The sequence below is a fragment of the Leptodactylus fuscus genome, chromosome 3 (assembly GCF_031893055.1).
Source record: "Leptodactylus fuscus isolate aLepFus1 chromosome 3, aLepFus1.hap2, whole genome shotgun sequence".
In the NCBI taxonomy this organism is placed as follows: Eukaryota; Metazoa; Chordata; class Amphibia; order Anura; family Leptodactylidae; genus Leptodactylus; species Leptodactylus fuscus.
This window is the reverse complement of record NC_134267.1, coordinates 58,063,609-58,086,930: the sequence shown is the minus strand read 5'-3', so window position 1 is coordinate 58,086,930 and position 23,322 is coordinate 58,063,609. Positions and strand designations below refer to the sequence as shown.

At 43.4% G+C, this 23,322-nt stretch overlaps 1 protein-coding gene across 1 annotated transcript in view; it reads right to left on the bottom strand.

Annotated features, from left to right (window-relative positions):
• Positions 1-23,322, bottom strand: part of ADGB (androglobin) — a 214,934-nt gene that overhangs the window by 76,616 nt on the left and 114,996 nt on the right. Inside the window, exons 20-22 of the mRNA XM_075267640.1 lie at positions 10,899-11,069; positions 7,817-7,952; positions 6,883-7,014 (exon numbers count right to left, since the gene is read on the bottom strand). Of these exons, the coding sequence (XP_075123741.1) occupies positions 6,883-7,014; positions 7,817-7,952; positions 10,899-11,069 (439 nt within the window). The remainder of the gene's footprint in view (positions 1-6,882; positions 7,015-7,816; positions 7,953-10,898; positions 11,070-23,322) is intronic.

Genomic DNA, 23,322 nt, shown 5'->3' with positions numbered 1-23,322 from the left:
TAGTGGCTGTATATTTGCAATTGTCTGGGAGATGGAGGTGGTACAATGAGTACAGCTTCTATCTAACAGAATATATATGCTGCTTTATAGGATAACCATACAAGTGTATAGAGGACGCACCAGCTATTATCTGAGCTGTGTGTGTTATATCCATCATCAGCCGTTAGCAGAAGCTGAAGCTGCTACAATTGTAACTAGTCCCATGACATTTGGAAGGAGTTCAGATACATTGAACAAATACATCAATGGGTGCCTAGATCTATGGGTGGTCTACTAATTGTTCTGGGGCCACCCGATCACGGATTAGGTACACCTGCTATAAACCCAGTTATCTAATAACTCAGTTGGTTGGGTATTACCGTATATACTCGAGTATAAGCCGACCCGAATATAAGCCGAGGCCCCTAATTTTACCACAAAAAACTGGGAAAACTTATTGACTCGAGTATAAGCCGAGGGGGGGGGGGGTTTGGTTGTCTGTCTGCCCCTTCCCTGAGCTTGAGGACTGTTTTTTTCGCCCCCACTTGAAAATCAGCCTGGCTGAATATAGGGTATTTAGGATTGAGTGATTTAGAACTTTTATTTACTTTTTTTATTATATATTTTTTTAAAGCTTCTTTTTTTTTTCACTATTTTATGGGAGATTCTATATATTACTATTGCGGCTGGTCATAGACACCCCCTCCCAAAAAAAACAAAAAAAAAAAATTCTTTTTTTTTTGCTTGACTCGAGTATAAGCCGAGGGGAGCTTTTTCAGCACAAAAACTGTGCTGAAAAATTTAGCTTATACTCGAGTATATACGGTAGTTTATATCTTGAACATAGAGGGGCTCAAACAGCTTCTTTTGTATATATTTTAACTGGTTTACAATAAAAGTTAGGTTTTAATATTTATTTATTTGATTAGGGGTGTACCCTTTGTATAACGACACTTTAACATGTATTGTATCATTGTGTTTTAGCCTGGTAAAAGAAAAATATATAATATCTCAGCCATACTATACAATCAGGGTAAAAAAAGGAACCATTCGGCCTCATAGCAAAACATTTAATGTGGCCCCACTCTACTATGACCACCTTAAAGAGCAAGATCAGAACTTGAAAAGTATACAATTGTTTTGGTCTTCTTTATACACATGGATAATGCACATAGTACTTTTATAGTACAGATAATGCACAGTTATGCCAGAGTACACGGATAATGCACAGAATGACGTCACAGTACAGGAATAATACACACAGTGATATCACAGTGCAGTGATGTCACAGTACAGGAATAATGCACATGCTAATATCACAGTACCAGTATAATACACACAGTGATGTAACAATACAAAGATAATACGCACAGTGATGACTCATTACAGGAATAATGCCCACTTGTATATCACACATGAAAAGATCACTGTGCATACTGTGATATCACAGCATAAAAAGCTAGTAACTATAGTGATGTCACATGAAGCCATTATGATGTCCCAGTAAAGTAAGTGAGTCACATTCAGTTTTCAACATTCACTTTCCTCATTCATAGTTATCACTAGATGTTAGGCTCCCTAATAGCTGCCATATCTGCTACTCTGATAGTCCCATGATACCCATGCTTACCACCCCTTACTAATGTGACTCGTTCCCTTTTGCTACTATGTGTGTTTAATCCTATGCATAGGTTTTATACTGTAATGATAACTATCACCACTATAATAGCTGGTGCTGCCATACATACAAAAGATAAGGTGGAGGTGATATAAGGAAGCTGAGAGCAGGAAGTGAGTCAGTGAGTGGCTGAAGTCACAAGTGAGAGAGAGCCATGTTTATCACTCAGGGAAGAATACAGCCAGGCCTGAAACAGAGAAAGGGGATTGAAAAAGAGGGGAGGCCAGCAAGAAGTATGTTAATAGTATTACATCAGCCAGGTTAGTATTGAAATGGCTTCAGCCTACCCAAACGCACCCCTGTAAGGATATAAGTATACTATGGAGCAAGAGGACAGGCAGCCATAACAGCAGCAGACTGTAATCTGTCAGACTTTAGCCCTGAGAGATACCATCACAGACTCTATGAGATGTGTGAGACTCTAGCTCTGAAGCTCTGAGACGCGACATAGTAGAGATGGTGTGGGCTGTGTGAGTTTACAGTGGTTGATCCACAAAGTGAAGACTGCACCAACCACCACCAGTCCCACCCAAATCCCGCACACACACACTTCACATTCTATGTATATTGCACTCATATCCATGGAGTTAACCATTATTTCTGTATCTGATCAGACTCCATCGTTAGTTATAAATGTCACTTGCTTTTTGTTCTGTTGCCAGTCTCATGATACCGCTTCACATGGACAGGCAGAACCTTTCAATGATATCATTAGTTCCAATAATACAGAAAGGTCTACTGCCTGAAATGGTGGCTCTCTTGAGAAATCAGAAAGGCGTGTAATTCCCAGTGGGACTCTATACGACCACATGTCCAACCTGAAGAGAAGACTGTCATGAATTTTCAGTTTGAAAACTCACTAAAGTAATACTTGATAAATTCTACATATATATATATATATATATATATATATATATATATATATATATATATTGGGAATAAGTACAACGTAAAACAAAAATAACATCATACTTCTTTTAACAAGTGTGAAGATAACACTGACTTGTGTGAGGATAAAGTTAACCTATGTGCAATGATTGTACTGTTGTTGTAGGCTTAAGTGGTCCTTAAAGGGGTTGTCCCATCACAAGGATCCTATCTATACTGCTTGTTAATGTGGATGTAAGACTTTTCCTAAATACATTGCTTCAGCAAAACTGCTTTGTCTGTCCACTATCTTACTTTATTCAATTCTTTGTGGCCACAGCCCTGACTTATCTGCTCATGAGTCAAGTGTATCATGTATCTACCTGCTCTCAGGGGGGGGAGGGAGGAGGGGCTAAGTGCATGGGAGGAGCCTGTGTATCTAGCTATTCCTGTGTCTACACCACGTGACCTAGGTCCTGCACTCAGATAGGGGAGAGGAGCTGCTTTCATTTCTTCTGTTCTCCCAGTTATCAGGCTAGCTAATTCAATTGTGTTCATTATGGCAGAGACAGGCAGTCTCTGTATGTAACACAGAATGGAGTTGCTGCTGCCTGTACTTCATAGTCCAATATGGGTGGGCGGAGCTACACACAAATGTGGGGGCGGAGCTAAATGTCAGGTTGCATGTGAAACCCCGCCCACCAAATGATGCAAGAAACCAGGAAGAAAGAAGATTTTGCTGCAGTAAAGACTGGTGAGTATGTGAGGTGGGAATACCCCTTTAAGAGGCTGTCCTGTTTGCTACCAAGACATTCGCATGAATGCATCTGTGCAAAGAGCAAGTCCCATTCTAGTACCATATAATTACAGATATCAGATAATGTAATACCTTGTATCAGATGATCTCACTAGATATGTGTTTCAGTAACTACAGCTTCTTTTGCACATAAAGTATATGCAGGTATTGCTGACTTCTATATTCAAACAACATAAACTTAATTGCTAAATCATTTTAAGTGTACATATTTTTTTCTTATTCTTTGTGTATTTAAGTCAATGACAGTGATATTCAATTGCTGTTGCTTGGAAACTGAATTTTGTCTCATGAAGTGAACTTCTCTGCTCACACAACTGTCAGTACTCGGTATAATTCGGCTACTTTTCAGACCCTGTTTTTAATTGCTTGGTTCCAGCTGTGCCACATCATATTTAGAGTCGATCAGATATACATGACAGTTAATAATAACCTGGATTGCACAGAAAGACGAGATTCTGCTTATGATAAACGGACAAGAACAACTCAAAAGATAATATTTTAAGGGAGGTTAAACCTGTGAAATGTAGAGATTTAATAAGAAAGTCTATATAAAGCCACAGATCTGTAACTAGATGTCATGTTATCTCAAAAAGCTGTTGGGCCATTAGGGAGTCCGGACTAACCCAAGATGATCGCCTGGAAAGAAGCCATAATAGAGACAGCTTTTTATATCTGAATCAAAAATCTTAAGGCTTGTAGTGCCATTATAAGTATTACATCTGCTTTCAATTATTACCATACAGCACATAAATGGCTAGGCCACTGGCAATGCTCTCACAGATCTTGTCTTCCTATGTCTATGCTTGTAAGAGGGAGCTGAATATATTCTGTCTTTGATAGGCTATAGTTCCTTCAGGTTTCTGAAACACTGGAAGGTGGAAGCACAGTAGCTGTTATAACACCCAGAATATGAAAAGAAAGCAAGAAAGATATAGTGGAAAGTCAAATAGAGATCGATAAGAGGTGAAGTAGGTCAAGAAGCAGAAGACAGAGAAGAAAATTTATGAAATCAAGTATTGGGCTCACTTGTTATTAAAATAACCATGGAGCCATGGTTGAGTGGGCCTAATTCTAGTTCTGCTATACAGCCCCATGGGTCCTTCACACGCACAACCAAATTGATTATTTACCACTAAATGTTTAATTCTGCTGGTCCCCGTTTGATTTTCTACACTATATAGCATACACCAGGGGCCAGCAGCTTTTGGCACTATAGTTGTTGAAAAAAAACAACTCCAAGCATGCACATTTACTTGGCTGGTCTAGTTTCTCGAGACCTGAAGAGCTAAATGTTTCTAACTCCTGATCTACACAATTTTTTACTCTCATGCTATTTTTAATAGTATTTTCAAAACTACATATTAAGTAAGTATCTGTATTTGGTGTGGGGAAACCATTTTTGGAAGAAAATGACTGTGAGGACAAAGATAATTTTAAGGGTTGTTTCATGCAAACTGGAAAACAATGGAAAATGGACGCTAAAATAATAAAAGTGATGTTCACCTATCCATGGTCCTCTGCTTCAGTGTTGAGTACCCTGTTCCTTTCCATGCCCACAATGGCTGAGCCAGAAGTGAAGCAGTCCAGGCATTGCCTTAGTGGTCACATGTTGGATACCATCTTATATCCTTCTCTATTCCTTTAATACAGTTGCATGCCTCTTAAAGAGAGTTCAAAGTATTTTTTTTCATCTGCAGAGACATAACATAAAAATCGCATATGCTTATCTCTCTACATGGCTGGGTATGCAGGACAGAAACTCACTTCGAGTCCCTGGTCTTTGTTAATCTTCTACCCACACACGAGTGCATCAGACAATCAGGGATTGAGCACTGATCCATTGATCACAAGCAGCCCAAAGGTCAGAGAGCCCAGAGACCCAAAAGTATAGCCTCTGTCAGATTTTATGCTTCTGCAGATGCATAGTTAGAACACCCCTTTAACTCAATTCCCACTTAATAAAGTTCTCATACTATTGAGATTTTTATCAGTTTATCTCTGCTTGCAACACAAGCTCACTAACTGAGCACAAACCTAACAAACCAGATTTTTATTGCAATATTATCTATTATTGTACCTTTTTTCCTTGTCCATCATGTTTTTTATGAGAAAGCTGTAAAATTTAGCCCTAGGCTTTCTGGAGTTTGAATTGATGAGATCTAAACATAGAATCTCCAAGACTATGTACTATAATATTTGTTATGCTAGATAGATAGAAAAACAGTAAGATAGATAGATAGATAAATAGATAGGAGATAGATAGATAGATAGATAGATAGATAGATACATGGGCAGATTTGTGTGCTTTATATTATGACCACTAAAGTAATATACAATGAAACCTCTTTGAGACGACCACCCAAAATTGCATGAAAAAGTAATCTTATAAAGAGGTGGTCTTCTCAAAAAAGATGGCCAATATGGAAAACTGAAAATCTGTCACAGAAAATGTGGTCTGGTTAAGGAGGTCAAAGAGGTGGACTTTTGGAGAGGTTTCACTGTATGACCACATATGACTAATAGAGATGAGCGAGTAGTACTCGATCAAGTAGGTATTCAAACGAATACTACGGTATTCGAAATACTTGTACTCGATCGAGTACCACTCGCTGTTCGAATGTAAAAGTTCGATGCAGAACCAGCATTGATTGGCCGAATGCTATACAGTCAGCCAATCAACGCTGGTTCTTCTCCTACCTTTAGAAGTCTTCTCCATGCAGCTTCCCCGCGGCGTCTTCCGGCTCTTCATTCACTCTGCCAGGCATCGGGCCTGGGCAGAGCCGACTGCGCATGTCCGCTTGTAGTGCGGGCATGCGCAGTCGGCTCTGCCCAGGCCCGATGCCTGGCAGAGTGAATGAAGAGCCGGAAGACGCCGCGGGGACGCTACAAGGAGAAGACTGCATGGAGGATCCAGCCCGACCCTCACTCGTGGACTTGGTAAGTATAATTTGATCGAACGTTGCCTACCCCTGAAACGAGCATTTTCCCCCCATACACTATAATAGGGTTCGATATTCGATTCGAGTAGTCGAATATTGAGGGGCTACTCGAAACGAATATCGAACCTCAGATATTTTACTGTTCGCTCATCTCTAATGACTAAGGTATTTTTTTTTACTATTATAGTATTAGTATTTTCTAGAATTCTCACTACTTCATATAAGGCAACAAAACAATCAATAGATTAGTAAATGACAAGGTTATATTTCCTTTTACCTCTTTTCTCACTAACATTTTATTTTGTTACCCTTTTAAACTCCATCCTTCATAACCAGCCAAATCCATTTGTGTAAAAATATTTGTTTTTTAGAGAACATTAAACAAATGATACAGGGTTAGAAATGACAAAGATATGTCTGTCTTATTCTCAAACAGTGCCATACAGTATCTGTCCATACTTTGTAGCACTGTGGCTTAGAGTCCTTCACTTTGAAGGGACACGGCTGCTATATCAAACATCACTCATAGAAAGATACTGTGCTTTTTCATAATGGAGCAGCCATTTAACTATAGCCCATAAAAACATATGTAAAAGAAGTACCTGGTTTTCTGCCATTCAAACATTTCCGACAGAAAAGTCCTCTCCACCACGCTTGAAGTTTGGACGATGCCGCTTCTTCATCATAAGTAGCAATTCTGTTTTGCCAAGAAGTTGGGATTTCTGGCTTTGACTCTTGAAAGCATTAAAAAATAATTAGAAACATAGAAAAAATAAAAAGCAAATCTTAAAAGCAAGTCTTAAAATACCAAAAACAAGCTTATAAAATCATGTAGTATTACTAGAAACAATACTAAACATTTTTATTAGGATTCTATATAATAATATTAAAATAAATACAATCAGCACAAATTACTGCTGAGTCACAAATACATTCATATATATCATACTGTATGAACATTGGGGTTCATGTATCAATAAGGGCGTCTTATAAATTCTCTTAGATAATTTGCGCCATGGGTCTTACATACTATATGTTACTTTCATGCCAAATGTCCAAAAACTGCGAGATTTTCTTCAAAGAATTCCTGTCAGCTAGGCTATTTTTTCTGTTATTTGTTCCAGAATTGATAAGACTGACAACTGTGATCACAGCAGTCAGTCAACTACTCGAGCAATACAGCAATGTATGTACTTACCAAATACTCAAGAAAAATAAACTTAGAAAGTGAAATGCATTTTCTGCAATTATATAGTACACATATGTATATAGGTATATCTGTAATGAAATAGTATATATATGTATTGTGCTTGATAAAGGATTTATGGTTTTTAAAGCAGCATTAATGCACACTTACACCAAACTCATAATCTCCAGTATGGTTCTGATCCAAGATTATAAAACAATTTACAATGAAAAAAGTGATCATACATTTCACGGTTAATCCAACATATCTTGAAAAATTTCTGAGGAAACTGCTATCTGATTAGTCAGGATTATATGTCATATGCTTTGTCTGGAGATGAGCTCAGGTACCTGGCATGAAATTAGATTCTGCTGTCAAAATTGCTGAGAAATCCATTGTGAAGACCCTGAAAGCAAATATCAAGTCATGTGTAACTCTGTTCCCCATGGCTTCAGTCATGAGATTCCACAAAGCGTTATGAAATGTCTGAAACAGAATCAAAGAAAGATTATATATGTTCTATAATGTAAAAAATCAGGCAAGCTGTGATCAATTACATGACATTACTTAATTTGACAAACTCATCAGTTCTATTTTTTTAAATAAATTAATGAAAAATAAATAAAATTATCTATCCTATCTATCTATCTATCTATCTATCTATCTATCTATCTATCTATCTATCGCCTATCTATCTATCTATTTCATTTTTTAACATAGATTTAAACAAAAGTGAGCACTAGGAACATTATGACAAAGTAGGGAAGACATATTACTTGTCACTCATATATTGAAACTCTAAATTTTGCAAACTGTATTTCAGAAAACTACTTATTAAATGATTTGACTTCCCTATTATATGGATATTATATGAAGGGGTTTCAGTTCTTGGCAGCAAATGAAAGCCAAAAGGGACACACCAACAATCAGCAATGCCTAGCAGCCAATGTATATAAAAACCCACAGCTTTATTTAAACTACTATAAAGGTAAGTTCAGATAGATTTTTTTGGTCAAGATTTTGAGGCCAAAAAGACAGCTCCCATTGAAATCCCAGAAAAAGAAGCGAGATGCTCATTCTTCAGGCCGAGTCACCTCGCAATTCGGCCTGAAGACACTCCTTCCTCCCGACTAGGCCCATTCATTGGGCCTAATCCGGAGCAGAGTGTGCAGCTGGATGCCGATGCAGTGCTGTTATCTATCCTAACAGCAAAGGTTTTTGCATGTTAAAATTGAACATGCCTGATTCCATCACTTGTTAGAGAGAGTCGCACACATCAGATAGTCAGCTGGTCATGCCAAAAGTGGTGGGTTTGACCAATTTGCTCTTGTGTTTTGTGCCGGGGCCTCACGCTGCAAAAATGCAGCATTTGGCTCATCCCATCCACACATTGCAGAAAAAAAATTTGCCGGGTATATGCTATGAGTTAAAAAAAATACTTACGTTTTTGTAAATTGCAACATGTTAATTATACCTACAGAAACACCATGTATCGTGCTGCAGCCAAAAAACACTGCGGAAAAGACCACGGTGAAAACACATCACTTTTTTTTCCCCAGCACTTTTCTCAGGAAGTCCACAGAATTTTGTTCTGCAGACTTTCAGTACCTATTATACCTAAATGGAAAACGCTAGAGTTTCCATAGGTATAATTGAAATGCTGCGAATTGCAAAACACAACCGTTTTTGAAATCGTAGCATTAGTATTAGCCAGAATCACATCCACTTTGCAGGTACTATAAAACACTGCAGGTTTTGCTTCAGTATTTCTGCCATGGCCAAATTTTGTCATTGCTCTTTCACAACATGGAGTCCCGGCTTACTGAAAGATTTTCTTATAATGAAATAGTTCCATTCAAGCTCCAACCAATCAGGAGAATGGGGGCTATTTGTCCCTTGTTCTGAATGGAGTGGTTGTCATGCATTCACAATGTTCAAACTGCTGGAGATAGTATTAAAAGGAATGGACATGGGACAAAAAAATCCATGTTCTCCTAATCAATGGGGGTCTGAGCTGTCAGATCCCCACCATTTTGCAAGTTATGTCCTATCTTGTGGATAAGCCTAATTTGGACAAACAGAATAACCCCTTTAATGCATTAAAGGGATTCTACCATTAAAATCAAATTTTTTGTCAGTCACGCGTAGGAATAGCCTTAAGAAAGGTTATTCTTCTCCTACCTTTAGATGTCTTCTCCGAGCCGCCGTTCGGTTGAAATCTTGGTTTTCGTCGGTATGCAAATAAGTTCTCTCGCAGCACTGGGGGTAGGCCCCAGCACTCAAACAGCACTGGGGGTGTCCCAAAAATGCGAGAGAAATCTCCAGCGCCGCCTCCATCTTTTTCAGGAACAGACTCTTCACGCGTCTTCTTCCGGCGCTGGGTTCAAACTTGTAGGCCTCAGGCCTCGGGCAGAGCCGACTGCGCATGCCCACAGGTCACAGGAAAATGGCCGCTTACTTACTGTGTACGCGGTCATTTTTCTTGTGGCTGCGGGCATGCGCAGTTGGCTCTGCCCAAGGCCTTGAAATTGGACCCAGCGCCGGAAGAAGAAACGTGAAGAGGCCATTCCTGAAGAAGATGGAGGCGGCATTGGAAATTTCTCTCGCAGCATTGGGGACGCCCCCAGTCCTGTAAGAGAACTCATCTGCATACCGACGAAAACCGGGATTTCAACTGAACGGCGGTGCAGAGAGGACATCTAAAAGGTAGGAGAAGAATAGTCTTTCTTAAGGCTATTCCTACGTGTGATCGACAAAAAATTTGATTTTAATGGTAGAATCCCTTTAAATACACTTTGGCAAGATAATTCAAAGGGATTGTCTAAGCCAAAAATTAAAAGGATAGCCCAGGATTTGGACAACTCAGGAAGCAGTCCGGAGGAGGTGTAACATTAAAAAAATAAAATCAAACTTGCTTGTCCCCAATACTCTGTTGTCCACCACCACTGTCCATTCAGCTTCGCACGTGCCTTGGCTGCTGGAAGTCCTACACCTCACCAGACTATCATTGCAAAGGAATCAGTGACGTCACTCACCTACATCTCAGGTTTCTGTGTTACTGGGAAGAAAACTAGTACGGCAGTCGGCATTATTTTTTCAGTTACAAACACTATTACTGAAAGGAGGGGAACTAATGGTAAAAAAGCCTATTGAAAATAAATGAAAAATATAAAAAAAATCAAAGTGCAATCACAACCTAAATTGACAATCAATTAGACCTAAGAGGTCAGAGTTACCTCCATTCTCCACTCCCGCCACTTGAGCAGGATGTTGCCCAGGTGGGTTCATTGGGAGACAGCAGCAAACATAGTGATTCATTTTGGTGTCCCCCTAGCTCATATTCAAATCAGTGGAAACTGAGCTGTCAAGTTAAAATTTGCTACATCTAAATATCCTACAAAAAAATCAACATGTTAATAAATATATATTTACCTGAAAATGTTCTGCATATTCCAAGTGTTTTGCTCTAATTTGCTGTGGATAGTGCGTGAGCTCCAAGTCTTTTATTGCTGTGGGTAGTTCATCTTCATTACTAAAGTTATGCATCACTTTCAGTAGAGCTCTTACTATGTTTGTAGCCTGATCCATAAATTGATAGCTTTCCTGTATAATACAAGGGTCTGAAGTTAATTATTATAATAACCACTATTCAATGTCTGCTGATGTCAGATGCTGATTCCATCATCCTGTGTTTGTTAAATGAAAGCACATTTTACACAACTTACCTTGTGGATGGTAAGTTACTGCCAATAAAAATAACTGACAAGGCTTTTTTGCAAAATTCATACACCTAATTATTATTTTTTTTATCTCCCTCTTTTCGCATCACCTATCCCTTATTCAAAAGAGAACTAGGACCTCAAGTTCCCTGTGTGAATAAAATGGTAGTATGCATGCATGACCACCCATCAATTCACTTCTATGGTAGTGATGGAGCACTACACTTCATCAGTCCCCTGTGTCCTATAGATCAGAGCTGTTTTAATAATTTAGTGGGCCCAGTTCATGGTTTTAATGTTTCCTAGGAGGACCCCCCCACACACACACACACACATACATACCATGATAATTTAATGCCACCTGCGCATCCAATATAAATATATATACTGTGTTTCCTAGGAGGACCTCCCACACACACACACACACACACATACATACCATGATAATTTAATGCCACCTGCGCTATGGTAGTGATGGAGCACTGCACTTCATCAGTCCCCTGTGTCCTATAGATCAGAGCTGTTTTAATAATTTAGTGGGACCAGTTTATGGTTTAAATGTTTCCTAGGAGGACCCCCCCCACACACACACACATACATACCATGATAATTTAATGCCACCTGCGCATCCAATATAAATAAATAAATATATATATATATATATATATATATATATATACATATATACATACCTCCCAACTTTTGAAGAAGCGAAACAGAGACAAAATGTGCAGCATAGCGCGCCGCGGCAAATTTAGCCCCGCCCATTTTTGTGTTGACTCCGCCCATTCTCATTAATTTTTCATGTGCCCGCACACAGTATAATCCTCCTACAGTCACCCGTAAATTATATGTCCCCCCATCTCTTCCCCAGTTGCATATACATCCTTCATCTGCCCCCAGTTTCATGTCCCCCCTCCATCTCTGCCCCCAGTTTCATGTCCCCTCCATCTCTATCCCCAGATTCATGTCCCCCATCTCTGCCCCCAGATTCATGTCCCCTCCATCTCTGCCCCCAGATTCATGTCCCCTCCATCTCTGCCCCCAGATTCATGTCCCCTCCATCTCTGCCCCAAGATTCATGTCCCCCATCTCTGCCCCCAGATTCATGTCCCCATCTCTGCCCCCAGATTCATGTCCCATCTCTGCCCCCATGATTCATGTGACATCATCACATCGCGTCTACAAGCCAGTAGCCGGCGGCAGCGTTGAAGCAAGGAGCTGACCTGTGTCAGCTCCTTGCTTCAGCCATGTATGTGTGCAACCGGGACCGCGGGACATGTCACCGGAATCGTGAATGTCCCGTGGAAATCGGGACGGTTGGGAGGTATATATATATATACAGTCCTATGAAAAAGTTTGGGCACCCCTATTAATCTTAATCATTTTTAGTTCTAAATATTTTGGTATTTGCAACAGCCATTTCAGTTTGATATACTGTATCTAATAACTGATGGACACAGTAATATTTCAGGATTGAAATGAGGTTTATTGTACTAACAGAAAATGTGCAATATGCATTAAACCAAAATTTGACCGGTGCAAAAGTATGGGCACCTCAACAGAAAAGTGACATTAATATTTAGTAGATCCTCCTTTTGCAAAGATAACAGCCTCTAGTCGCTTCCTGTAGCTTTTAATCAGTTCCTGGATCCTGGATAAAGGTATTTTGGACAAACAATTCAAGTTCAGTTAAGTTAGATGGTCGCCGAGCATGGACAGCCCGCTTCAAATCATCCCACAGATGTTCAATGATATTCAGGTCTGGGGACTGGGATGGCCATTCCAGAACATTGTAATTGTTCCTCTGCATGAATGCCTGAGGATTTGGAGCGGTGTTTTGGATCATTGTCTTGCTGAAATATCCATCCCCGGCATAACTTCAACTTCGTCACTGATTCTTGAACATTATTCTCAAGAATCTGCTGATACTGAGTGGAATCCATGCGACTCTCAACTTTAACAAGATTCCCGATGCCGGCATTGGCCACACAGCCCCAAAGCATGATGGAACCTCCACCAAATTTTACAGTGGGTAGCATGTGTTTTTCTTGGAATGCTGTTTCTTTTTGGACGCCATGCATAACGCCTTTTTTTATAACCAAACAACTCAATTTTTGTTTCCAAAATGAAGCTGCCTTGTCCAAATGTGCTTTTTCATACCTCAGGCAACTCTATTTGTGGCGTACGTGCAGAAACGGCTTCTTTCTCATCACTCTCCCATACAGCTTCTATTTGTGCAAAGTGCGCTGTATAGTTGACCGATGCACAGTGACACCATCTGCAGCAAGATGATGCTGCAGCTCTTTGGAGGTGGTCTGTGGATTGTCCTTGACTGTTCTCACCATTCTTCTTCTCTGCCTTTCTGATATTTTTCTTGGCCTGCCACTTCTGGGCTTAACAAGAACTGTCCCTGTGGTCTTCCATTTCCTTACTATGTTCCTCACAGTGGAAACTGACAGGTTAAATCTCTGAGACAACGTTTTGTATCCTTCCCCTGAACAACTATGTTGAACAATCTTTGTTTTCAGATCATTTGAGAGCGGGCTGTCCATGTTCGGCGACCATCAAACTTAACTGAACTTGAATTGTTTTGTAGAAAGAAATGGTCCAAAATACCTTCATCCAGGATCCAGGAACTGATTAAAAGCTACAGGAAGCGACTAGAGGCTGTTATCTTTGCAAAAGGAGGATGTACTAAATATTAATGTCACTTTTCTGTTGAGGTGCCCATATTTTTGCACCGGTCAAATTTTGGTTTAATGCATATTGCGCATTTTCTGTTAGTACAATAAACCTCATTTCAATCCTGAAATATTACTGTGTCCATCAGTTATTAGATATATCAAACTGAAATGGCTGCTGCAAACACCAAAATATTTAGAACTAAAAATGATTAAGATTAATAGGGGTGCCCAAACTTTTTCATAGGACTGTATATATATATATATATATATATATATATATATATATATATATATATATGTGTGTGTGTATCATACAAACTTAAAAAAATTAGACTCCCTTAACTCCATTCCAAAGGAACTCTGGCTGAACTGAAGTCTGTGGATCGGCGCTCATCAAACCTCCCTGAAGCAGACATTATTAGTTGAAGACTAAATAGTGAAGAATGAAGCTGCTAGCTTCTTGCTCCACCAGTATTTTCAATACTGAGACATACAGTTGAAATCCCTATCTTTTGCATGACAGCACCCTGCTGAGTGGAACCCCACTACTAAAGGGCCTAGTGTGGATGAAGATTTTGCCCTCTGGTTAAAGCCACTCTGCAGAGATATGAATGCAACGGTGGTCACACATGTTCACTATTGCCTCATTCACAAAGGGGACCCCTGTTCTCATGCCTAATAGGGGTCCAACTGGTCTGACCACCAGCGATCAGATACTTAGGGTCCAACAAGTCTGACTACCTATGATCATATACTTACATGCTCTGAAGGTGAACTTTCCATTGAAAAGACTTATTTGGTGTTTCACATAATGGCCACTTTAATAAGATTGTATATTCAATAAAAATAAAACTTTATTATTCACTATTATTCATTTCCAGCTCGTAGTTGGGGTTGAGGTTGCAGTGCAGGAGTAGGCTTTTAGAGAACCCCTGCCATGAATTTTGGGCTGGGAGAGGAGATAGGCCATCCCAGTTTGCACCCCGGGCCCAGGCTCCACTACATTCACCCGGCCTGTCATTAAAGATAAGCAGCATCCCTGACTGCAGGCGCTTGTCGATGCGTCGGTGGTCAAATGGACCTTGCAGCAAAGCGCGGTACTCTTGGCCCGACTGATGTTATGGGACACGTGCAGGCGCACGGCGGGGACAGCACACCAAGAGAAGTAGTAACGGCTAGGCCCAGCATAGGGAGGTGCCCCAGCTGCCAACTGGTGACGGAAGGCCTGGGTATCCAGAAGCATAAACGCCAACATCTCCAGGGACAGCAGTTTTTAGATGAGGCTGTTAAAGGCTTGAGCATGTGGGTGGGTTGCGCTGTACTTCTGCCTGCAATGAAATGCCTGGGAGATGGTGAGTGGCTGGGAAGAGGCGCATGATGGTGCAGGCCAAAAGGGCGGTTGAGGGTGAACTCCCCAATGTGTCAAAGACAGATGTGTAGGTGTCCAGGCTGTTGGTCTGGACTGCAGCACCAGCACTGTGAACAGTGGAAGAGTCAGTGTCGGCAACGCCGGGCGACAATTGTCCTGAGTTTGCTCTCTCCCACTGAGCCCAGGGCTTGCCTTCCAAATGACAATGCACGCAAAAGGTGGTTAGGTTGTTCTTTTCAGAGCCCCTACTCAGTTTAGACTTGCAAAGTGTGTAAACTGCACTAAGGTTGAGTTCACACGGAGTAAAGTGCCACGTGATGTGGCACATAGACGCCGCGTGAGCTTTTGCGGGCCCTTCACGCTCTCATTGATTTCAATCAAAATCACGGCCGCATAATAGCGCCGCGTATACGATCCCGGCTCCCATTGAAATCAATGGGAGCGTGAACAGCCCGCAAAAGCTCACGCGGCGTCTACGTGCCACATCACTCGGCACTTTACTCCGTGTGAAATCACCCTTAAATTTGTCATGTAACTGGTGACACTAGGCACTTCAGTGGTGGTAGTTTGGCCAGGTTGTGCCACTAGCAACCTGTGTGACAATGAAATCATCTGCCGCTTCATCATTCTCCTCTTCCTCCATCAATATACGCTGTGAAGCGGACAGGAGTGTGAACTGACTATCCTGCTGGAATGGTTCTGCTCCTATGCCCGACTCGTCAGCGTACAATGCATTTTCCCTGATGGTGATGAGGGATTCTTGCATCACATACAGGAGCGGGATTGTTAAAATCAGTAATGTTTCATCAAAGCTGACCCTCTTGGTGGACTCCTCAAAGACACGGAGAGAACTCGCATAAGTCTGGCAACATGGACGAGTTTTGCATGAGTGGCTAGTACATGGAAAATTTTTGGCCTTGCTGCCTCTGGACATGCCTCTGCCTCTAGCCACCTTTTTTCCTGCTTAGCTTGCCTCCACATCTACACTGCTTTCGCACCTAGACATCATCCCTGTCCATTTAGGGTCGGTGGCCTCGTCATCCACCAATTCCTCTGCCAATTGCTCACTCTCCTCTTACTGCAAACCGCACATGACAACAGCCTGCCCTGATGGCAACTGTGTCTCATCATCTTCACTGAGGACGGAAAATGCTGGTTGCGGGTCCACAACCACAAAATTGCCAGGTGATGGTGGAAGCTCCAGTGTTTGGGCATCAGTACACACAAAGTCATCTGGTAGCTCCTGGGATTCGGGAAGTGGTTCAACAGAGGGAGAGACAGTAAAAGGACCCAAAAAGAGATCCTGGGAGGGAGCAAGGGTGGGATGACTCTGTTGGTAAGATTGGGCATATTGGGAGGAAGGAGGGGCAGACTCTTGGGTAAGAACACGACTGCAGGTAGTGGCTGACTGGCTGCTGGAAAAGCAGCTGAAAACATCCACTAGCCATTGTAACACCTGTTTCTGGTGCTCGGGCCTGGTCTGCGTTGTACCCTGCACCCTGCTTAATGCAGCTGTCATATCAGAAATTGTGATGAGCGCATGCTAATGTTTCTTGTCCAGTGGAAAGTCTGCCACCCATGGAAACTCATGGTGCAGAAACTGAGGAAGCTGACTTTGATGAACCCTTCGGATTTGTAGATGGAACTCCATCAAAGGTCTCTGCTGCTCACACACCCTGCTCAACATATGGTATCTAGGGTTTCAGCATGTGGTGACCTCATACAACAGCCGGTGCTTCAGGCAGATGTAGGCATTGCTGGGGTGTATTGAGGCAAGCACCAGGTACTGTAGACTTGTCAAAGTGGGAGCACAAGCACAGCACTTTAACCAGTAGCTTGTGTAAATTGGAGTAAGTTGTTAGAAACCGTTGCACCAATAATTTGAAAACATAGGCCATGTGTGGGCCGTGTTTGAGTCTGGCAAGCTCCAGATCTGCTACCAGGTTCCGGCCATTATCACATACGCCAACCTGCACCTGGGCGCAGCGGGGCAAAAAACATTGCCATCTCATCCAGGATGGCATCCCTGACCTCGAAGGCAGTGTGCTGTCTGTCCCCCAAGCTGATGAGCTTCAGCACGGCCTGCTGACATCTCCCCACGCCAGTGTCGCCAGTGTTGCAGAATTTCCAGCTCGTAGCTGGGGTCGATTTAACGGCGGAGGAGGAGGGTGGTGTTTCAGTACTCCTGCCAGGAATATTGGCAGGGAGACAAGACAGGCCGCCACAGTTTGTGACCCGGTCCCAGCCTCAACTGCATTTAGCCAGTGTGCCGCGGTCCCAGCCTCAACTACATTCAGCCAATGTGCCACGATTGAGATGCAGCGTCCCTGTCCGCATGCACTTGTCCACACATCGGTGGTCAAGTGGAACTTTGTGCAAAGCACAGAACTTAGGGCCCGCCTGATGTTATGGGACACGTGTTGGTGCAAGGCTCAACTCACCCTAAGGGCCAAAAACACTGCTGGTGAATTTTGTTCAGTTCCAAGTTCAGTTCAGTTCTGTGTTTAGATTTGGCTCAGTCGCAGCTCCAGAACATGCCTTTGAAGGCAAGGTTTTCTTTAGTGGCTCCATCTCAGCAGGATGATGATGGTGAAGCTTGGTTAAATCTGGTGTCGGAAGGGAAAGTGGTTTTTGATCTACATCTAACGTACTGGAGCATGTTGTTTGAACTATTAACACCTGATCAGAACCCTGTAGAGGTAATGTAGAGTCTGATATTAGAGGACCATTACCGGTAGTTGTGGTTGAAGCCAATTCTCCACCTTTGCGGTCCTCTAAATAAAAGATACCCCCAAGACTTGATGTCAAAATGTTATCAATTTCTCAATCAAAATCAAGGTCAATGTCTGGGTCCTCAGGCCAATCCACTGCATCAATCCAACACAATGAGAGTGATGGTTCTGGAACCACTGTTTTAGCGGCTAAGAATTTTAAAGTGGCTAACACTCTGCTGGTGCAAGGCTCAACACATCCAATGGGCAAAAAACTCTGCTGGTGCAAGGCTGAACTAAGTTAAAGGGCCTAAAACTCTGCTGGTAAGAGGCTGAAGCCACCTAAAGGGCCTCAATCTCTGCTGGTAGCTCAGCTTAAGGGACTCTAACTTAATCTGGAAGGGCTCACGTTAAGGGCCAGACACACACATACATCCACAATGACAGTTCAGGGTGGGTACTGTTGGATTTCCCATTGCCTAGTCCATCTGTGGTTGTCATGGGCAACATGATTTAAAGGGGTGCTTGTTAATGTTTCTTTAGCTTAAATTTGGGTTTCTGTCCATCCATTTGGGGAAGAAAGAAGGTTTCCAGGTATTTTCCCACTCTGGTTTTTTTTGAGTGTGGAAAGTGTGTAGTTTATAGGCTGTGATGGTGGGGTAAAACTGTGACTTGGGCTTGTTAGATGCCCCCAGACATGCTTCCCCTGCTGTCCCAGTTGCATTCCAGAGGTGTTGGTATAATTTCCTGGGGTGTGATAGTGGACTTGGTGACCCTCCTGAGTCGAATGGTGGGATCCCCTGAAACGAAGCATTTTTCCCCACAGACTATAATAGGGTTCGAGATTCGTTCGAATAGTCGAATATTGAGCGGCTATTTGAAACGAATAACAAATATCGAATATTTTCCTGTTCGCTCATCTCTACTGATAATCCTATTCACTGTTTTAAGCCAATGTTAACAAACTGTTATAGATTTTGTAATATGATTAGAGATGAGCGAACACTAAAATGTTCGAGGTTCGAAATTCGATTCGAACAGTCGCTCACTGTTCGAGTGTTCGAATGGGTTTCGAACCCCATTATAGTCTATGGGGAACATAAACTCGTTAAGGGGGAAACCCAAATTCGTGTCTGGAGGGTCACCAAGTCCACTATGACACCCCAGGAAATGATACCAACACCCTGGAATGACACTGGGACAGCAGGGGAAGCATGTCTGGGGGCATAAAAGTCACTTTATTTCATGGAAATCCCTGTCAGTTTGCGATTTTCGCAAGCTAACTTTTCCCCATAGAAATGCATTGGCCAGTGCTGATTGGCCAGAGTACGGAACTCGACCAATCAGCGCTGGCTCTGCTGGAGGAGGCGGAGTCTAAGATCGCTCCACACCAGTCTCCATTCAGGTCCGACCTTAGACTCCGCCTCCTCCGGCAGAGCCAGCGCTGATTGGCCGAAGGCTGGCCAATGCATTCCTATGCGAATGCAGACTTAGCAGTGCTGAGTCAGTTTTGCTCAACTACACATCTGATGCACACTCGGCACTGCTACATCAGATGTAGCAATCTGATGTAGCAGAGCCGAGGGTGCACTAGAACCCCTGTGCAAACTCAGTTCACGCTAATAGAATGCATTGGCCAGCGCTGATTGGCCAATGCATTCTATTAGCCCGATGAAGTAGAGCTGAATGTGTGTGCTAAGCACACACATTCAGCACTGCTTCATCACGCCAATACAATGCATTAGCCAGTGCTGATTGGCCAGAGTACGGAATTCGGCCAATCAGCGCTGGCCAATGCATTCTATTAGCCCGATGAAGTAGAGCTGAATGTGTGTGCTAAGCACACACATTCAGCACTGCTTCATCACGCCAATACAATGCATTAGCCAGTGCTGATTGGCCAGAGTACGGAATTCGGCCAATCAGCGCTGGCTCTGCTGGAGGAGGCGGAGTCTAAGATCGCTCCACACCAGTCTCCATTCAGGTCCGACCTTAGACTCCGCCTCCTCCGGCAGAGCCAGCGCTGATTGGCCGAAGGCTGGCCAATGCATTCCTATGCGAATGCAGACTTAGCAGTGCTGAGTCAGTTTTGCTCAACTACACATCTGATGCACACTCGGCACTGCTACATCAGATGTAGCAATCTGATGTAGCAGAGCCGAGGGTGCACTAGAACCCCTGTGCAAACTCAGTTCACGCTAATAGAATGCATTGGCCAGCGCTGATTGGCCAATGCATTCTATTAGCCCGATGAAGTAGAGCTGAATGTGTGTGCTAAGCACACACATTCAGCACTGCTTCATCACGCCAATACAATGCATTAGCCAGTGCTGATTGGCCAGAGTACGGAATTCGGCCAATCAGCGCTGGCCAATGCATTCTATTAGCCCGATGAAGTAGAGCTGAATGTGTGTGCTAAGCACACACATTCAGCACTGCTTCATCACGCCAATACAATGCATTAGCCAGTGCTGATTGGCCAGAGTACGGAATTCGGCCAATCAGCGCTGGCTCTGCTGGAGGAGGCGGAGTCTAAGATCGCTCCACACCAGTCTCCATTCAGGTCCGACCTTAGACTCCGCCTCCTCCGGCAGAGCCAGCGCTGATTGGCCGAAGGCTGGCCAATGCATTCCTATGCGAATGCAGACTTAGCAGTGCTGAGTCAGTTTTGCTCAACTACACATCTGATGCACACTCGGCACTGCTACATCAGATGTAGCAATCTGATGTAGCAGAGCCGAGGGTGCACTAGAACCCCTGTGCAAACTCAGTTCACGCTAATAGAATGCATTGGCCAGCGCTGATTGGCCAATGCATTCTATTAGCCCGATGAAGTAGAGCTGAATGTGTGTGCTAAGCACACTCATTCAGCACTGCTTCATCACGCCAATACAATGCATTAGCCAGTGCTGATTGGCCAGAGTACGGAATTCGGCCAATCAGCGCTGGCCAATGCATTCTATTAGCCCGATGAAGTAGAGCTGAATGTGTGTGCTAAGCACACACATTCAGCACTGCTTCATCACGCCAATACAATGCATTAGCCAGTGCTGATTGGCCAGAGTACGGAATTCGGCCAATCAGCGCTGGCTCTGCTGGAGGAGGCGGAGTCTAAGGTCGGACCTGAATGGAGACTGGTGTGGAGCGATCTTAGACTCCGCCTCCTCCAGCAGAGCCAGCGCTGATTGGCCGAATTCCGTACTCTGGCCAATCAGCACTGGCTAATGCATTGTATTGGCGTGATGAAGCAGTGCTGAATGTGTGTGCTTAGCACACACATTCAGCTCTACTTCATCGGGCTAATAGAATGCATTGGCCAGCGCTGATTGGCCGAATTCCGTACTCTGGCCAATCAGTGCTGGCCAATGCATTCTATTAGCTTGATGAAGCAGAGTGTGCACAAGGGTTCAAGCGCACCCTCGGCTCTGATGTAGCAGAGCCGAGGCTGCACAAGGGTTCAAGCGCACCCTCGGCTCTGATGTAGGAGAGCCGAGGGTGCACTTGAACCCTTGTGCACCCTCAGCTCTGCTACATCAGAGCCGAGGGTGCGCTTGAACCCTTGTGCACACTCTGCTTCATCAAGCTAATAGAATGCATTGGCCAGCGCTGATTGGCCAATGTATTCTATTAGCCTGATGAAGTAGAGCTGAATGTGTGTGCTAAGCACACACATTCAGCTCTACTTCATCAGGCTAATAGAATGCATTGGCCAGCGCTGATTGGCCAGAGTACGGAACTCGACCAATCAGCGCTGGCTCTGCTGGAGGAGGCGGAGTCTAAGATCGCTCCACACCAGTCTCCATTCAGGTCCGACCTTAGACTCCGCCTCCTCCAGCAGAGCCAGCGCTGATTGGCCGAATTCCGTACTCTGGCCAATCAGCACTGGCTAATGCATTGTATTGGCGTGATGAAGCAGTGCTGAATGTGTGTGCTTAGCACACACATTCAGCTCTACTTCATCGGGCTAATAGAATGCATTGGCCAGCGCTGATTGGCCGAATTCCGTACTCTGGCCAATCAGCACTGGCTAATGCATTGTATTGGCGTGATGAAGCAGTGCTGAATGTGTGTGCTTAGCACACACATTCAGCTCTACTTCATCGGGCTAATAGAATGCATTGGCCAATCAGCGCTGGCCAATGCATTCTATTAGCGTGAACTGAGTTTGCACAGGGGTTCTAGTGCACCCTCGGCTCTGCTACATCAGATTGCTACATCTGATGTAGCAGTGCCGAGTGTGCATCAGATGTGTAGTTGAGCAAAACTGACTCAGCACTGCTAAGTCTCTGCATTCGCATAGGAATGCATTGGCCAGCCTTCGGCCAATCAGCGCTGGCTCTGCCGGAGGAGGCGGAGTCTAAGGTCGGACCTGAATGGAGACTGGTGTGGAGCGATCTTAGACTCCGCCTCCTCCAGCAGAGCCAACGCTGATTGGTCGAGTTCCGTACTCTGGCCAATCAGCGCTGGCCAATGCATTCTATTAGCCCGATGAAGTAGAGCTGAATGTGTGTGCTTAGCACACACATTCAGCTCTACTTCATCAGGCTAATAGAATACATTGGCCAATCAGCGCTGGCCAATGCATTCTATTAGCTTGATGAAGCAGAGTGTGCACAAGGGTTCAAGCGCACCCTCGGCTCTGATGTAGCAGAGCTGAGGGTGCACAAGGGTTCAAGTGCACCCTCGGCTCTCCTACATCAGAGCCGAGGGTGCGCTTGAACCCTTGTGCAGCCTCGGCTCTGCTACATCAGAGCCGAGGGTGCGCTTGAACCCTTGTGCACACTCTGCTTCATCAAGCTAATAGAATGCATTGGCCAGCACTGATTGGCCAGAGTACGGAATTCGGCCAATCAGCGCTGGCCAATGCATCCCTATGGGAAAAAGTTTATCTCACAAAAATCACAATTACACACCCGATAGAGCCCCAAAAAGTTATTTTTAATAACATTCCCCCCTAAATAAAGGTTATCCCTAGCTATCCCTGCCTGTACAGCTATCCCTGTCTCATAGTCACAAAGTTCACATTCTCATATGACCCGGATTTGAAATCCACTATTCGTCTAAAATGGAGGTCACCTGTTTTCGGCAGCCAATGACTTTTTCCAATTTTTTTCAATGCCCCCGATGTCGTAGTTCCTGTCCCACCTCCCCTGCGCTGTTATTGGTGCAAAAAAGGCGCCAGGGAAGGTGGGAGGGGAATCGAATTTTGGCGCACTTTACCACGTGGTGTTCGATTCGATTCGAACATGGCGAACACCCTGATATCCGATCGAACATGTGTTCGATAGAACACTGTTCGCTCATCTCTAAATATGATGCATAATTTCAATAAAAATCTTAACAATATTGCTGTTTATTACTGTCATATAT